Source organism: Phyllostomus discolor, chromosome 3 (genome assembly GCF_004126475.2).
Source record: "Phyllostomus discolor isolate MPI-MPIP mPhyDis1 chromosome 3, mPhyDis1.pri.v3, whole genome shotgun sequence".
Lineage (NCBI taxonomy): Eukaryota > Metazoa > Chordata > Mammalia > Chiroptera > Phyllostomidae > Phyllostomus > Phyllostomus discolor.
Genome location: NC_040905.2, coordinates 61996438 through 62015995, shown reverse-complemented (window position 1 = coordinate 62015995; position 19558 = coordinate 61996438). Strand labels below are relative to the sequence as shown.

At 36.4% G+C, this 19558-nt stretch overlaps 1 protein-coding gene across 4 annotated transcripts in view; it reads right to left on the bottom strand.

Moving 5' to 3' along the window:
• ARSK (arylsulfatase family member K) overlaps positions 1 to 19558 on the bottom strand; it is a 46742-nt gene that overhangs the window by 16865 nt on the left and 10319 nt on the right. For 3 of the 4 annotated variants that reach the window (XM_036020557.1, XM_036020556.1, XM_036020558.1), the window contains 2 exons: positions 14211 to 14370; positions 254 to 563 (listed from right to left, as the gene is read on the bottom strand). In XM_036020557.1, coding sequence (XP_035876450.1) covers positions 254 to 563; positions 14211 to 14370 — 470 coding nt within the window. The remainder of the gene's footprint in view (positions 1 to 253; positions 564 to 14210; positions 14371 to 19558) is intronic. The other variant, XM_028508981.2, reaches the window with a different exon arrangement.

The following is a 19558-nucleotide window of genomic DNA, read 5'->3' as shown; positions in this document are numbered from 1 at the left end:
CAGTTTCTCTTTTAATAGACATATTATATGCAAATGTATTCAATTCAGAAGTAGGTTTCTAAGAGTTAACACATTTTATTTTTGTAAATCGCCCCTTCAGCTTTTGTCAACCAGTTACTGGTCAATTTGATTTAATGAGAATATACGATATTCAAATTTTTCTTTAAAAGTGATAATAAAAGAAACTGAGTAAATACCAGAACATACAGATAAAATGTTAACTTCTAGTTTTGAGCACACATGGTATACCTACTTTTTTAAGCCAATAACGAGATGTGTGAAATGTTGAAGATCCAAAATTTTCTCCTGAAGATGGTGAAGGATAAGGGTGTGGTAAATTTAATCCCAAATACAGAACAAATGGTTGAGTGTGATTAGTTGCTGCTTTTCTTAACCAGTTCACTGCTCTGTCTGTAGTCTTCCAGTCCTCTTCCATTACTCTTACTTTAGTCTTTTTAGGGATAAGGTTAACCATAGGTCTGCCTTCTTGTCGGAGTAAAAAAGCAACATCTCTTGTCCATGCTTCCACACGATTGCTGGAGAGGCAAGAAGACAGTTGTACCCTAAGGTATTTAAAAAGTTTTAAAAACTAAGCATAAATGTAAGCAATATGGAAAATGATTTTTATTTTTTTAAAACTTGACAAAGCATTTATTCTAGAAAGGAAAATATGGCTTAACATTTGAAATTGAATCAATATATTTTACCTTATTAACAAAATAAAGGAAATATAATACCTGTTCATAGGGAAACTATTGCAAGGTAAGAGTAAAAGAAATCTTTCTTAATCAGATGTAAACATCTGCAAAAAGCTTAGAGCAAATGTTACACTTGATATTTGCTGTGAACCTTTTTCTGAGATAGGACACGGAAAACAATTTTTAGACTCAGTCATGTAAGTGTTCAGACTAATAGAACTAGATCTCATTTAGGAAAGTTATTGAGCATTGCAAATTCAAAAATGAGGAAAAAAATAACAAATAAAACATTCACCTGTGTGTTCTTTAAAATGAAGATGGTCTAGAAAGGTTACTCTTTCTTATAACAAGATGTTTAGTAAAATAAAAAGGGATGTTTTTGACTCCTAGTACTTCTGAATTTCCTAGCATTTTGTTTTTCTTTTTTTTTCCATTAAAAGAAGAGATAGTATTTCTAACCAAAGCTACCATCATTTTCTCCTGACACTAAATATTTATATTTAAAAATCCTACCTCCAGTGTGTACCTTAAGTGTCTATGGAGTTCTGTGTTTCAAATTGTTTCTAGCTATATCTTTCTTATTATAAGAACAGTTTAAGCTATGATCTAAGCTGTCTAAGCTAACAGTGGTACAAATTTCTTATCCATTATAAACTACATATGTATATATATATATTTTATTAGCTGCTGTAACAGTTAAATGATTCAATCAATTCAATTCTTCTAAATCTTTATCTATTTGGTAAGTTGAATAGCAGTGCTTACTACTACCTTTTCTCAGTCCATGAATAAGTATATTCAGCTGCCATAATTGTTTACGAAGCAGTTGTGGACATTTCTAAGAAGCTTGTGTCAATGTGAGAGACATTCAGACCTGTAGAGAATTTTTGTGAGTTTATGTGAGCCAAACTGACGATACTTGCAGAATCTCAAAGGACTGAGAAATGCTCTGGAAAATGGAAGTTTAGCACCTTATTTTATACATTATAATCAAACGAGGAGACATAAGGGGGTTACATGAAATCCACTGGTGATGGGATAGAGGGGGTGGGAGAAAGCAAAGAGGGAGCTCTGGGATTGGATAAAATGTAAAATGATAGACACTTCTTTTACATAGGTAAAAGAAAATGTAATTTAATAATTTAGTCATTGTGCTCTGCAGTCAGTGAGATCTAGAATAAATTCTGGCTTTGACATTTATAGTGCATGACCTTTAAAAATTATTTAGTGTCTAGCAAACTAGTTTTGCTAGTGGAGTTTTGTGTTTCAAACTTTTTAGCTATATCTTTCTCATAAGAACAATTTATAATTTATTCCCAATAAAAATGTGAGATACAATGCATATAAAACCCTTAATACTCAACCTGACATTTACAAGCTTTCCAAAATTACTTAATCAAATTATTATAACATAATTCCCACGTTACTGTTTTTACTTGTATTAGACCAGATAACAATTCATGCAAAAGGAATATCTTATCAGGGTGGGTAGTGCCTTATCCCATAGGTGGATAAAGGATAGGTAACAATCAACAATTAACATGATACCAGTAACAGTGAGGGGACTTGTGGTCTTAGCTCTGGTGGATGTGACCATGAGTTTCGGAAAATGGGAAGTTACCTTGATATTCCAAAGGTATGTTATCATTGATGCACAAAGACAAGGGGCAGCCTCAATTAAGGTAAAGATGGACCTTTTTTAGAGAAAAATACTGGCCTAGAACATGACTACCCTCCATGAACTGCTTCTAGTTAAGGTTTTCCTTTTAGACCATCCTCTGTGGTTACTTTCGGTCTCTGAGTTTTCGAGGCCACCACACAGGTCTCCCCTGAGCTGATAGGTTTAGTGTGCGGCCCGTTCTCCCACACTTATTTTTATAAGTTGGTTGAGGTGAGCACCTGTGAAGTAGCCCATCGATTAAGAAAGGGGTTAAAAAATTCCAATACCAGTGTAAAAAAAACCAATATTTTACATTAAAACATAATACTCCGTATAAGGGAAATTTCAAAGCACCTAAAATGACTGGCGGCCCATAGGTGAGCTAAAATATATCTTTTATCTGCCTTTTGAAGATAGGTAAAGAAATTTAAGCAACCACAATAAAATATAATTTTTGTAGTAAATATTCAGTATATTTTGATAAATATAATGGAAAGTAGAATTTTGGTGGAATTACATCTAACAGATTTTAATGAATTCTATCTAGCACATGGAAAGTGCTAAAATAGTAAGTTTTACAAAATTTATAACTGTCAAAACAATATAGCATTAGTTTCTCAGTCTTAGACCATTGCTGAAATCTGTCTGTGACCATTATTGGGGTCAGGGCAGGGGAGTGGGATGTTAGGGGTTATTGCACCAGCAGTACTTGTGCTGGAGCTCAAGGATGTTACGAAGAAAGAGGACAGTGAGATAGATTCACACAGATGTATAGAGACCAAAGTGTTTTCTTTTCAACCAAGGGGTGTTACATTAGAAAATGTGGCTGAGAAATTATTGCAGGAAGCAAGAAAATTCAAGCAAGCATATAATATAACTTAACTAGTTGCCAGGTGTGAAACTGTGATTTATAATAAGAAATATACAGGGATGGGTAAAAGTAGGTTTACAGTTCATATGGAAAATTCAGAAGATAATAAATAATGCAAGAATCAATCAGGTTTTGTGTACTCTCAACTGTAAACCTACTTTTGCCCACACCTGCATATTTGGCCTTAGTCCTGTTTCCAGCTCCTAAAACCATTGTAATTTCCCGAGTGATGAGAGCAACAAAGGCACCTTTTGTTACTCTGAAGTTACTTGAAGAGGCTGGTTGCCCAGAGAAGCAACCATGTGATTGAAGTGTTGAAACTTTTAACCCCTTACCCCCTACCTTGCTTTAAGGGAGGGGAGAGGAGATAGAGTTTAATCACCAATGGCCACTGAGTTAATCAAACTTGCCTGTGCAGTGAAGCTTCCATAGCCACCCACACCTCCAAAAGGGAGGGCTCGGTGAGCTTTCTGGTTGGTGAACACAAGGAGTGGCTGGGAGAGTGACTTGAGCTCAGAGATGCATGGAATCCCCATTTGGCTGTTTCTGAGTTGTACCATTATATAAGAACCCAGTCATCTAGTAAGTAAAAGGTTTTTCTGAGTTCTGTGAGCTGCTCTAGCAAATGAATAGAACCCAAGCAGAAGGTGGTAGGAAGCTCGGATCTACAGCCAGTCTGTCAGAAGCACAGGTGACAACTGTATTTGGGACTGGCATTTGAAGTGGAGGGGTGGGGACAGCCTTGTGGGACTGAGCTCTTCCCCTGTGGAATCTGATGCTATCTCCAGGTAGACAGTGTCAGAATTTAGTTGAATTGTAGGACACCCAGCTGGTTTTCAGAGAGTACTTGTTGGTGTGTGGAAACCTGCCTTGCCTGCCACATACACATTAGAATTGGGTGCAGAATCTCAACATGACTAAGCCTTGAAAGATGGCTGTACCAAACTCAGATTACTGTATCTTTTGCCACAGCAATGAATAAGTGTGATTCCATTTAGCTTTTCTGGTAGGATTATTCCTTCTGCCCTTAAAATGGGCAGAAGAGTTAAAAAACTCTGTTCTTGAGATCTATTTAAACCTGGATTGATCCCCTTAGAAGTAAAAGGCTCAAACCAAGTTAATTTTGACCTAGTGTTATCATTATGACTAATTTCAAATTTAGCTTTGTTTTTGCCCTCCTAAATAACATGCGATTTACTCTCCTGTATTAGTGGGTCCTTTGTTAGTTCCAGCTCATGTGTGCCTTTGGCATGATTCCTGTGACTGCTGGTACACAAGTAGAGTCACAAGAAATGATTTCAACATTATCAGGGCAGCAAGGACAAGACTAAGGTTGAAGTTAATAGTTCCTTTCTCATAATTTTCCATTTTTCTTCTTTTTGGCTCTCCCAGAAGTCTTGAGTATGCAGCTGATTTAAGAGGGTAACACTTTGGTTAGTTGACTCATGTACAGGCATTGTGCCTAAGTATAAAGTAAAATTTTACTTTTCTATAACTTAAAATTACTTAGCATATTTTAGGTATTCAAGAATATTAATAATTATAATGAGTGTTCACTGTTCTATTCTCACTGCTCCTGGGCCATCCGAAGACTCCAGGGCTATTATACAGCAGCAGCAGAAGAGAACAGTAAACACAGTGTGAGCAGCAGGCTGCTACAGGAGCTGTGATTCTCAGCTCAGAGTCTGTTTTTCTAGTCCCGGCTTTCTCCTGGTCAGTACAACACAAAGGAGGAAAATGGGGAAAGAGAATGTATATGTGCAACTTTGTAATCTATTATAATTACTGTAGCAGAAAGATAACTTTTAAAATTACAATGCTCTTTACAAAACCAGTGTCTCCAGCCCTTTTTTAACTAGGCCAAACTGCTGCACAGGGAAACAGTATCTTTTGGTATTGTGCTTCGATCTACTTCTTTGGCTTGTTGTATTAAGTGCTCTCTCTCAGCACTGCCCCACCCCACCATTAATTGCTGTAACTTCCTCCAAATATAAACATTCTAATTACCTGCTCAATGTGGGTATTTTGAACAAATTTCTTTCCATTTCTATGTGCTCTGTCTAAAATATCAAGAGTATGGTTTCAATCAGGACAATTAAAAAGGGCTTTACTAATGGGAAGGAACTATTGTAGTTTAGATAATGATTCATTGGCTCCTGTAATTATAAATTTATTGTAACTTACAATAGACATGAACATACAATGTGTAGTTCCCTGTATGCTAACACTTCTTCAAGTGTGACCCAGGGACCTTTGCAAGGACCCTAAGAGGCTTTCAGATGACCCGTGTGGTCAAAACGACTGTCATAATAATAGTAAGATGTTATTTGCTTTTTCCATTCTCTTTCTTTCATGAATATACGGTGGAGGAGACCACTCTAATTTAGCTTCAGGTATGTGCTCAGATATGCAGTATACCTATTTCAAAGGAGACTGTTCTCTGTAAACTTAGAGAGGCTTCAATGTGTCATTTTGCCTAAATGCCCCTCCTACATGGTCCAAGACTACTTCAACTCTTGGCAGAAATGTAAGAGGGGCTGGCTTCTCTTTGCCAAGGGACACACAAAATAACCATGTTGCTGATAAAGGCATTCACAGTTCCTCACTAAGATTCCTAAGATAATTACCTTGTCCTACTTCTTCCTGAGGAAGTACTGAACTGAGGTCCAGTTCTTTCTACCCCTTCTCCTCCCAAGAGTGACCCATGGACAGCAACGTCAGCGCCACCTGGGAACTTGTTACAAAAGCAGTCTCAGACCCCATCCCAGATGTACTGAATGAGAAAGGGTGTTTAACATGCCAAGGTGATTTTTATGCATATTAAAGTTTGATATACACAGCTCTACATAACAGTGTAAGAATTCTTTAATGAAAAAAACCCTGATTTTAATTAATTTATTTTAAAAGCTATGTATCTTTTTTTTAAGATTTTATTTATTTAATTTTAGAGAGAGGCGAAGGGAGGGAGAAAAAGGGAGAGAAACATCAGTGTGTAGTTGCCTCTTGTATGCCCTGAACTAGGGACCTGGCCTGCAACCCAGGAATGTGCACTGACTGGGAATTGAACCAGCGACCCTCTGGTTCACAGGCTGGCACTCAATCCACTGGGCCACACCAGCCAGAGCAAAAACCTTCAGGTTTTAGACAGAATAATCAACAGTTTCTGTAGTAGCCCATAAATAGGAGAATTATTCTACTTTGGTTCAGTTCAGAAAATAAGGTGATGGCTAAACGCATTGCCCAAAAGTCAGCAGTTTGATTCATTTCTCTTTAACACCACACTCTCCGCCTAATAAAAGCAGAAAACACAACTACCTAATGCATTATTAATTACTGTATAAATTTGCATGTGTGCCATTGCTGTGTGGGTTCTCTGTGCCAGGGTGCCAATTTCTACTGCTGTAGTCCTGGATACTGACTCCACAGGTGGCCCAGGGCTAATTTACATAGTAACAATCTCATCTGAAAAAATGTCACACGTTAAAACTGATGATACGTTTTCTTTCAAAATGAATTAAATTGAAAACTTAAATCTCCATGTTATTAAGCCTTCAGCATCCTAAGATTCCAAAGATAATTATCTCATATTGGGGGGAGACCCATATCTATTTTTCTCCCTCTCTCCTGCATGCTTGCACACACACAAATCATCATTATTGATGGGATTATAACTGGTAACCTGTCTCAGGTAAGTCTCTCAATGGAAATTTACAATGTTGAATAAGGCCCGTGTAAATATTATCAGCCTAACAAATTCTCTAAGATAAAAAGGAATCCATACCCATTCCCATAAAGCACTCTTCTCTCAAAGTTGTGAGAAACACACAATACCATTTTTTAAAGGACTTGAATGCTGTCATCCATCTTCCTTACATATGTGATCATTCACAAAAAGTATATTTTAGCTGAGAATCATTCCAACTCTGGCAAATTCAGATTGGAACATCATTTTTCAATATACATTATATAAATGCTTAGTATATGTATGTTTTCCCTTTGATTAATTGTATTAATTCCAACAAGTTTCCTTTATTGGGGGTGAAATTATAGTAGCTGGCAATACATAAGGGAATTTCCATCAACTGTAAGATGCATTGCAATTTCAGACATGTTAAATTGTGAAAAGTTGTGCATCTTAGAATAGGTTAAATACAGTGCCTTACAGCCTTTCCTCCCATCCTTTAAAAAAATAAAACTATATGTGATCGCTTCTTCCTTTAAACAGAACTCACCACATTTTGCCCTTTAATGTAGTTATTTAGACTTCTTTTTAACCTCTTTTGAACCATAAGTCTCTTCAGTTAGGTCATACCTGGCTACTGCTAAAGTTAATTAAATTGAAAAACTTAAATCTCCAGGTTATTGGATAGTTTCAGGCTCTGCTCTTGTAGATTGAGATAAACTTCCAAATCCTCAAATGGCTAACACTGGCAAAAGGAGGAGATAAACTCCACTGTGGGCAACTAAACATACTGCAGTAAACTTTGGTAATTAAATGGGGAAAAAATCCAAGACTGGAACGAGGCGGTAGGCTCAGAGCTAACCCCTGTGCACAGGACACGGATGGAGGAGGTACGGGAGGTAGCAATCTGAAGACAGCCCCAGCGGCTGCTTCAGCCGAGAATTTGCTGGTCATCGCAAGTGAAGAATTCTGGAATAATGAAACACAACCAAACCATCAGCAGGCTCTTCCACTACCATAAAATATCATGCTAAGAATGCATACAGAATTATGCAAGCTGTTCTAGATACTGAACATCAATAAAAATAATAAGGCATGTGAGCATGGGTAGGCAGGGAGTTTCTAAAAAAGCTTCTAAAATAACCAGAGGAATGGATGTCTTTCTCCATTGTAAGGAAAAGAATAAAATCAAATCTTATTCCATGTGGAAAACTGATCTAGAGGCATAGATAATATTAGACTATAAAATAATAGTGGATATGGCTAGGTAAGCACAGACTTATTTGTTAGGATGCAGAATTCTGGGGGACTGAGGGAGGGCTCCATGGTTGCTGTTCCTGAGTTCTCTCCTCAGGGTCACTCTGGCTCCAGTTAGAAAGCCGGTGAGCTGCTGGTCTGCTAGCCGGCAGCGGGAGAGCAAGAGTGGGGTTTGCAGCTTGTGTTTTGCTTCCCTTTACTGTTTTCCAAGAGGCTCTAGCTTCAGAGTGTTTTTCTATAGCAATCCTCTCATTTTGGAAGCAGGCCTCTGTATTTTTTCATTTGAGAGGATTAAAAATTGCCTATTGTGAACTGGCTTCAGAAAAACATAAAGCTCTAAGAATTGGGAATGTACATAATTACAATGGTGGTAAGATGAAAGAAAACTGTATTTTAGGTTTTAAACTTTTAGCTAGGAAAGATAAGACAGCAGCTTGTTGAAATTCTCTTCTGATGCCACAGAATGTGAGTTCCATGAGGTCAGAGATACTTGTGTTCTGATCGCGGCTGTGTTCCCACACTCTAAAAACAGTGTCTGGCATATAGGAGGTGGTTCCATAAATATTTGCTGAGTAGGTATTGCACATATATGATCTTACTTTTGTATCTTAAATAAAGGTCATCTTTTAGTTTCAGTACTTTAAGGAATATTACTTAATATTCAAATTCTTTATTAAACTGTATCAATCTTACAAATCTAGTTTTTAAAGTGTCTATATAAAATCAATTACCTTATAATTTTATACACTTACAAATTAATATTTCCTTTGGTTTTATTAATTCTAAATAAATTGACATACTAATGTCAGTTGAATCTGGTCCCTTAGAATATGTAAAAATAAATGTAAGATTAAAAATGTGAGTGTGATATTAAGTGTGAGATTCCTAAGGCCAAGCCGATGAGTATAAAACAGTTTTAGATCATGGTTTCTCACCCTCTGCACTCCGGACATGTTGGGCTTGATAATTCCCGGTTGGGGGAGGGGCTGTCCTGTGCATCCCAGCCGTGTGGGCAGCCTCCCTGGCCTCTGCTCGTCAGATGCCTGAGGCCTTCCCCAGTGGTGTCAGCCAAAACCTCTCCAGACATTACCAAATGTCTTCTGGGGGGAAAACTGCCCTTGGCTGGGAACCACTGTTTTAAGTACTGGGAATATATTGGCAAAGCAGTTTTATCTGATAGTAGAGGAGATTTAAAAAACCTAATGAATTAAATACAAATGTCTCTTTTCAATTGCTAAGAAGATATAGCAAATAGGAACCTCAAAACTACTATAAGCACAATACATGTAATATGAGGGGGGCAAATGAATATCAGGACTTTATTAACCACTTCACTGTACTCCATCGAAGTTGCAGAATTTCAGAAAGGAAAATCCTTTGAAGTCAGGTAATGTAAGCTCATTGGATTAAACTGGTATCCTAAGTAGACAAACAACTTGCTCAAGGTCTTCTGTTAGTAAGTGGGATCTTGCTGAGTGGTACCACCACTGCTTTATTCACGACTGTCTGGAAGAAACGAGCGTGGGGCCCGTACAGCTCCAGTGCGGGGCAGTTTATCACACACAGTGAAGGGCACACAGCGGGACCAGTGTTCCTAAATGGGTACATGAAGGAAGCATCACTAGATGCCTAAGAAAGACAGGTGGGGCACTGTAGTAATAAACTGAAAAACTTGTATTTCTGGTTGAAAATATAAGCAGGATCAAAAATAGCCACTTTCAGTGGTAAATGTAGCACAAAGAGTTATAGAAACTTGAGTATTGACTTTAAGAGTCAGTTTATCTAAAACACTGAATGCCTCTATTTATAAAGTTTGATATTAAGAGACCTTTTCTCCCCAAGATCCACTTTTAAACTTACACAGAAACATCTGAAAGATAATGTGCCATAACTCATATAACCTTTGTGGACATGCTGTCAACAGAAACCTTGACCTATTTGTCAGCCAGATGACTGTGTAGGAAGATACAGTACCCATACAAATAGTCCTGACAGTTTATTTCAATTTCCTAAGCTCTGGTGGGAGGGTGAATAAATGAAAATACACTGCAAGCAATTATTATTCTGAAAACCATCTTTGACTTCTGAAATATGAACATTTATGTGCCTTTCTCCTTTTGCTAATTTTAGCATTCTGCATGAGAAAGAACTTAGGAAAAATAAGGATATTTAAATATTGAAAACTCAAAACCAGGATATACTGTATTAGTTGAGGATATATATAAAAAACTAATAATGAAAAGATGACATGACCCTGGGTTAAACAGCACATCAATGTTTATCAAATAATAAGCTATCTACAGAGCAATATAACTTTATATTCCATTCACTAGTTCAACAAACATTTAATTGTGTGCCTAAAATGCACTGGCACTACTGGCAATGGGACAAAACAATTAAAAAGACAGGGTCCTTCCCTCCAAGAATTCTTATCACACTGAAGAATAAAATTCAGGCCATATTTTAACCATTTCATACCTAGAATAATGATAACAGGGAGCAAAAGGGGTTCAACTTCAGTTTCTTATTATTTTACTTTTTAAAAGATTTTATTTATTTATTTTTAGAGAGAGGGGAAGAGAAGGAGAAAAAGGAGAGAAACATCAATGTGTGGTTGCCTCTCATGTGTCCTCTACTGGGGACCTGTCCTGCAACCCAGGCATGTGTCCTGACTGAGAATCAAACTGGCGACCCTTTGGTTTGCAGGCTGCGGTTCTATCCACTGAGCTACACCAGCCAGGGCCAATTTCTTTGTATTATTAGATTGATTGAGGAAACAAAGAGGAAGAATTTCAAATAGGATAATACGAACAGTTGTATGTTACTTTGGATTGGCTTTATTTTATAAAAAGGAGAAGGATTTTGAGGAGAATTTGTGAAACTCTGTGAAATAATAGCAATGCAAGGAACTTTAGAAGAAGCGAAAGTTATATAAGTATTAAACTACAATTCTGGTTAAGCCATTTTTATAACAATAATATTTTACCTTAATTAAATGCTTACCTTTTGCCAGGAACTATTAATACTTTATCATTTCATTTAATTCTTTTATATAATCTTATTAAAACTCATTTAAAAATGACAGTTATCCAGTGAGGTGGGTATTATTAATTTCAGTGACAGATAAGAACACTGACACTTACAGAAGTAACTTGTCCAAGGTCACAAGTATGGTAGACAAGGCACCTCTGGGCATTTAACTATTCTGATGGATTCAAAGCCTATGCTCCTCCCACCACACTCCTCGCTGCCTTTCTTTCTGCTGTGGTAGCTGGGCAGAATAGGGGGAGAGTATTTTGCACAGGAGGACTGGCTAGCCCATAGTCCACAGGGAGTCAAAAGCATGTTAAAGGATTAAAGAAAGACCAAGTGTATACTGAGGGAGAAAGAGAGTGGTACTAAGTGAGACTGGAGGTAGGGTCTTATTAACAGTGTTGTGGATCTGGGATTTTGGCCTATGTGTCAAGATAAAAATCACTGATTTTAAGTACGTAAGTCACTTGATTACATGCATATTTAAAAAATATCACTCTGGCTGCCTACAGAAAATAAGAAGAGAAGAAGTTAGGAGGCCATTTCAATAGTTTAGGCAAGAGCTGACAGTACTTGCTGGAGAAGATGAGAGGTGAATAAATTGGAGAAATATTTTAGAAGTAGAATTGATAATATTTGGTGATGGATTAGAAGGCAGGGGTGGGGAAGAGAAATCAGGATTTCTTCTGGGTTTCCAGTCTTGATATCTTTTAGTTTTTGGATGACAGAAAGGGAAAAAAAAATAACATTAACCAGAAGAGCAAGATTAATACATTAAGTCCTCACTTAACCTCATTTTTCATTTCTGTGATTTTAGTGAAATGACATATAACAAAACCAATTTTACCAATAGCTAATGGATACAAAAAAGTGTTATGTTCCTAGGGCATCTCATCAACATTACAATGAAATGAGGGGTTGAACAAAAGGACATTATTGGAAGACCTGTTCTACTCAGATTCTTCTAGATTATTTCAGTATCTGTTTACCTAAAACTCACTGTATTAGTTTCATTGGGCTGCTATAACAAATTACTACAAACTGGGTGTTGTTCTAACCCAAACTGGGTGGATTAGAACAACAGAAGTTTATTTTCTTACAGTTCTGGAGGCTGTACATCTGAAATCAAGGTGCTGGCAGGGCCATGCTCCTTCTAACGCAACAATCTGCAACCCTGTTCATATCGTGGCACACGTAAACTAATGGCTAAAATTCTGCAGGACACCAAAAATGTATTTTTTTATCAATCTGAAAAAAAATAGGTAATAATTTTGATTCATTCACACTAGACAGCTTTTGTTGTATTGGCTGTTGTCTTTTTTTATTTGACAATGTAAGGGAAAAGAGGTCAGTGCCCCTGACTAAATAGTCAGGTGTCACAAGTTTTAAAAACTCTTGGCACACCAATGTGACTCCTGCGGCACAATGGTTGAAAATCACTCATCTACAGGATCTAGGGAAGAATTTTTCCTTGCTTCTTCATAGCCTCTGGTAACTCCTGGCAATCTTTAGCATCCTTTAGCTTGTAGCTGTGATCACTTCCATCTGTGTCTCCATCTCCACACTACTTTCTCTGTGTGTCCTTTCTTCTAATAAGGACTGGTGGTTGGATTTAGGATTTATTCTAAATCCAGGATGAATTCACCTCCAATTAAATCTTCAAATAAGATCTATTTTTTGACTAAGGTCACATTCTGTAGCTCCAGGTGGACATGAACTTTTGGGAAACAATATTCATCTCACTACTTACCATTATGTATACTGACTTATTTCTCTGGTTCATTCTTATCATTAGCATGATCCTCATCCCTAATATCGTTACCATAGTCCTCAATTTGCACCTGTTAAGCAAGGGGCACTGCTCTGAGGTCTTAATATATATTTGTGCCAGGAGTCACAAGTGTTGGGATTTCTCCAGGAAGACTCATGGGACTCAGCAAATAGTGTTACTCATGGTGATGATTTATGACAGTGAAAGGACACAAAGCAGAATCAGAAAAGGGAAAATATGCTTAGGGTAATTCCATAGGAAACCAGGTATCAGTAGCCAAGTGGAGTCACAAAGGGCACACTGAGTTCATCCGGCATCTAACTGTGGCAATATATGTGAAGTGTTGTCTATCAGAAAGCTATTAGAGACTCAACACCTAGGTTGTTATTGGGGTTGATTATGTAGACACCCTCTGCCTAGAACATACCAAAACCCCAGACTCCCAGAGTGAAAGCAGGTTCAGCATAAACCACATGGTACAAAAACTCAAGGTACATAGTAAGTTATTTTATCAGCTAGGGAATATAGGGAACACTCCTGAAGTCCAAGTTCCCAGTTGTCAGCCAAGGGCCAACTTTGAAAGCAAGTCTTTCTAAAGATAGAAACCTGAGACTTACTGTGTTAGCTCTTTTCTGCACATATTATTTCATTTTATCTTGACAAAAAAAGAAATTAAACTTCCTTAACTTAGATAATGTTTCCAAGATTATACCATTATAGGTTATTAGTAAATAAAATAAAGAAACTGGGATTCAAAAGCAGGTAGTCTGATTCTAGATCTCTACTATTATCCACCATGCTTGGCTGTCTGATTTTTGAGGGCTTAGTAAAATGGAAAAAAAAAAAAAGTTACAATAGACTCACAACAGAATGAACTGACAAAAATAAGTAGCAAGAAGACAACAGTCTTAAAACAGGTGAAATAAATAATGACGCAGCCATTACATAATAAAAAGTCAAAAATAAATCACGGCCTAAATAATTTCATAAATACTTTTATAGACCTTTAATATTTAAGAAAAACAAAATTATCAGCATATTAGCAAATTTAATATTTTAAGAAGATTAAAGAAAGCTAAAGTTTTAGACAAATTAATACAATTGAGGGATTAAGAGATTTAATTTTACCTTTGAAGAGAAATTTTTAAAAAGTCAGAAAGACTTTTGTGACATGTATACTTATGTGATATAGCAGAAGGAAACCTATTAGGACTGTTTTTTTGTTTTATTTTTTTTACCTAATGGAATGATGTCCTGAAGTATAGTCCAGTTTTCCAAATTTTTGTGTTCGGTAGCCATGCTTCTCCATGATATCCATCCATGTTGTATAATTTGGATCTAGGCCCTTAAAGTTGTTCCAAGATTCTGTTAAGTGAGTGAAGAGGCCACTCCACATTGCTGGGAAAAAAGAAATTGGGATTAGTGTAAAGCATAACAGTTTTTGTTAACTATTGAGACAATTATTCCAGGAGAACTGGAGTCTACTAGTTTAGAGCTCATGCTCTAGAATAAAACATAGCTGCATTGGGTGCTTTACCCTAACATTTCTAATTACCTTGTTTATCAGGGGAAAACTCTGCTAGGAGTTACCATTTCCATTTTACAGGCAGGTCTCTAAGGTTTGCAGAGGTGTCCAACCCATGGCCCATGGAGCACCTGCAGCCCAGAATGGCTGTGAATGTGGCCCAACACAAAATTGTAAATTTACTTAAAACATTATGAGATCCTTTTGTGATTGCATATCACAGTGTATCTAATGTGTGGCCCAAGACAACTCTTCTTCCTCCAGTGTGGCTCAGAGATGCCAAAAGGTTAGACACCTCTGATAGTTAAAAGTTTTTTAACGTAAATACAGCTGGAATTAAATATAAAGTCTGTCATATTTTAGAGTCTTCTTTCAATAATAAAAATGATCACTAAGTACATATTGGTTAATTTTCTCATTTTATACAACTACTTAATAAATCCTTCTTCAAATATTAACAGACCTAAAGGGAGAAACAACAGCAATACAATAATACTAGGGGACTTTAATACCCCACGTTTAACAACAGATATTGTAGAAAATCAGTAAGAAAATACTGGACTTAAACTACTTGTTATACCAGGTAGACTTCACAGACATTTAAAGAACACTGCATCCAAAAGCAGCAGAATATATATTCTTTTCAAGCACACATGGGATATATTTCAGGACAGACCATATGTTAGGCTACAGAACAAGTCTTAGTAAATTTAAAAAGACTGAAGCAATTTTCTGACTACAATGACAAAAACTGGAAAATTCACAAATATGTGGAAATTAAGCAACATACTATTGGACAATCAGTGGGTCAAAGAAGTCAAGAAAAGTCAAACTAGATCTTGAGACAATTGAAAATGGAAATTCAACATTCCAAAATGAATGACATGCAGAAAAAGCAGTTCTAAGAAGGATGTCCAGAGCAATGAACGCCTACATTAAGGAAAAAGAAAGAGCTCAAATAAACAATCTAATTGTACATTTCATGGAACTTGAAAAAGAAGAACTATCCCCAAAGTTAGTAAGAAAAAGGAAGTAACAAAGATCAGAGTTGAAATAAATGAAACAGAGACTGAAAAGACAATTGAAAAGACTGATAAAACTAAGAGCTGCTTTTAAAAAAGATAAACCTTTAGCTAGATTAAAAGAAATAGAAAGGACTCAAATAAATAAAATTAGAAATGAATGAGGAGATGTTACAACTGATGCCACAGAAATGCAAAAGATCAATAGAGACTACAATGAATAATTATATGCTAACAAATTTGATACCATAGAAATGGATAAATTCCTAGAAACATACAGTCAAATAAGACTGGATCATGAAGAAACAGAAAATCTGAACAGACCAATTACAAGTAAGGAGATCGAATCATTAATTAAAAACTTCACAGCTTGATATTAGGTAGCATGATCCTCCAACATTGCTTTTCTTTTTCAGGATTGCTGTTGCTATTTGGGGGCTTTTGTGATTCCACATAAATTTTTGAAATATTTGTTCTAGTTCTGTGAAATACATCTTTGGAAAGTTGATAGGAATTGTGTTGAATCTATAGATTGCTCTGGGTAGTATGGACATTTTAATGATGTTAATTCTTCCTATCCATGAACACAGTATATGCTTCCACTTATTTGTGTCCTCTTCAATTTCTTTCTTCAGTGTCTTATAATTTTCCAAGTACAGGTCTTTTACATCCTTGGTTAGGTTTATTGCTAGGTATTTTATTCTTTTTGAAACAATTATAAATAGGACTGTTTTCTTAATTTCCCTTTCTGCTAGTTCATTACTGGCATATAAAAATGCAACTGATTTCTGAATATTAATTTTACATCCTGCTACTTTGCTGAATTCATTTATCAGTCCTAGTAGTTTCTTGGTTGAATCTTTAGGATTCTCTATGTATGATATCATGGCATCTACAAATTAAGATAGTTTTACTTTTTCCTTTCCAATTTGGATGCCTTTTCTTTCTACTTCTTGTCTGACTGCTGTGGCTAGGACTTCCAGTGCTATGTTGAATAATAGGAGTGAAAGCAGATATTCCTGTCTCATTCCCAATCTTAAGGGAAATAGTTGTAGTTTTTGTCCACTGAGTATGATGCTGGCAGTGAGTTTGTCTTATGTGGCCTTTTTTATGTTTAGGTAGGTCCCCTCTATTCCCACTTTAAAAAGAAGAAAATTTTACCCTTTGCAACACTGTGGATCAACCTGGAGCACATAATGCTAAGTGAAATAAGCCAGTCAGACAAAGAAAAGTACTATATGATTTCACTCATATGTGGAATCTAAGGAACTGAACTAACAAGCAAAATAGAGACAGACTCATAAAGAACAGGATGACAGCTATGGGGGTTAGTGGGAGCGGGTGGAGTGATTTAGCAAAAAGGAAAAAGGACTCATGGACATGGACAACAGTATGGTGATTACAGGGGAGGAAGAGGGTATAAGAGTACTAAATGCTAATGGAAAAAATGCAATAAAGACAACACAACACAAAACAAAATAAAACAAAAAGCTTCACAGCAAAGAAAAGTCCAGGATCAGTTGGCTTCACTGGTGAATTCTATCAAACACTGAAAGGAATTAATACCAATCAGTCTCAAACTCTTCCAAAAAATAGAAGAGGATGGAACATTTCCAAACTCATTTTATGAAGCCAACATTACTCTGGTATTAAAACCATAAAAAAGAAACTACCCCCCCCCCAAAAAAAAGAAAGAAAAGCAAATTATAGGCCAATATACCTGATGAACACAGATGCAAAAATTCTCAAAAAAATATTAGCAAACCAAATTCAACAATACATTAAAAGGGTCATATACCATAAACAACTGGGATTTAACCCAGGAATGCAAAGATGGTTCAATATCCACAAATCAATCAATTATTGATTTGTGGATATTGAGAAAGAGAAAGAGAAATTAAGAAAACAATCCCATTTATAATTGCATCAAAAAGAATAAAATGTCTAGGAACAAATTTAATCAAGAAGGTGAAAAATATATACACTAAAAACTATGTCCTGGCTAGTGTGGTTCAGTGGACTGAGTGCCAGCCTGTGAACCAAAAGGTTGCCAGTTTGATTTCTGGTCATTGTACATGCCTGGGTTGTGGGCCAAGTCCTCAGGGGCATGTGAGAGGCAACTGATTGATGCAGTATCTCTCCACACATCGAAGTCACTCTCCTCTTTCTCCCTTCCCCCCTAAAAATAAATAATAAAATCTTTTAAAAAGCTATAATATATTGATGAAAAAAACTGAAGATGACACAACTAATTGGAAAGATAATGTGTGCTCATGGATTGAAAGAATTAATATTGCTATAATTGCCATAACTACTCAAAGCAATCTACAGATTCAATGCAATACCTATCAAAATTCCAATGGCATTTTTCACAGAAATTGAATGAAATTTGTATGAAACCATATAAGACTTTGAAGAGCCACAGCAGTCTTGAGAAAGAAGAACAAAGTTGGAGGCACCACACCTCCTGACTTCAAACTGTCTTACAAAGGTATAATCATCAAAACAATATGATACTGTCATAAAACAGACACATAGATCAATAAAACAGAATAGACAGCCCAGAAATAAACCCATGAATATATGGTAAATTACTTTATAACAACAGTCAATAATATACAATGGGCAAAGGATAGTTTCTTCAGTAACTGGTGTTGGGGAAACTAAACCCCTGTCTTATACCATACACAAAATTAACTCAAAATAGGCTGAACCCACGGACATAAAACCTAAAATCATGAAACTTCTACAAGAAAACATAGCAGGTAAGGTTCTCGACATTGACCTTGACAATAAGTTTTTGGATTTGAGCAAAAGCAAAGGCAAGAAAAGCGGAAATAAACAAGTGAGACTACATCAAACTAAATGGCTTCTGCTCAGCAAAGGAAACCATCAATAAAATGAAAAGGCAACCCATGGACGGGAAAACACATTTTCTTTCTTTCTTTTTTTTTTTTAAGATTTTACTTATTTATTTTTTAGAGAGGGAAGGGAGGGAGATAGAGAGAGAGAGAAACATCAATGTGCGGTTGCTGGGGGTCATGCCCTGCAACCCAGGCATGTACCCTGGCTGGGAATCGAACCTGGGACACTTTGGTTCCCAGCCCGCGCTCAATCCACTGAGCTACACCAGCCAGGGCGGAAAACACATTTTCAAGCCATCTATTGAATAAGGGGTTAATATCCAAAAAATATAAAGACTTCATACAAATCAATAGGAAAAAAACAACCAAAAAATGTTCAATTAAAAAATGGGCAGAGGATCTTAATAAACATTTTTCCAAAGACTTAGAAATGGCCAACAGGTACCAGAAAAGATGCTCAACATCACTAATCATCAGGGAAATGCAAATCAAAACTGCATGATTTATTACCTCGTGCCTGTTAGAATGGCTATCATTAAAGACAGGCAATAACAACTGTTGGCTAGAATATGGAGAAAAAAGAACTCAGGAAAACCCAGGCAGGGTTGATAGGAATGTAAATTAATGAAGCCATCATGAAAAATTGAGGGAGCCACTAAGCAGATTCCTCAAAAAATTACAACTAGAACTACCAATAATCTAGCAATTCCACTTTTGGGTATATGTCTGAAAGAAATTAAAACACTATCTTTAAGACCTATCTGCACCTACATATTATCTGCATTATTTACCATAGCCAAGGCATGGAAACAACCTCAGTGTCCATCAAAAGATGAATGAATAAAATCAGTTTGATGTGCTATATGGAATAATATTCAGCTATAAGAGAAGGAAATCCTGCATTCTGTGACAACATGGGTGCACCTTAAGGGATTTATGGTAAGTGAAATAAGTCAGACAAAGGAAGGCAAATACTAAATACTGTACAATCTCACATATATGTGCAATCTAAAAAGAACCAAACTCGAATGAAACAGCCTGTGGTTGCCAGAAACCACTATGGCTGTGGAGGAAGGGGTAGTGTGAAAACATGCAAATTTCCAGTTAAACAAGTTCTAGAGATGTGGTGTACAGCACGATGACTGTAGTTAGTGTCCGACTGTATATCTGAAAGT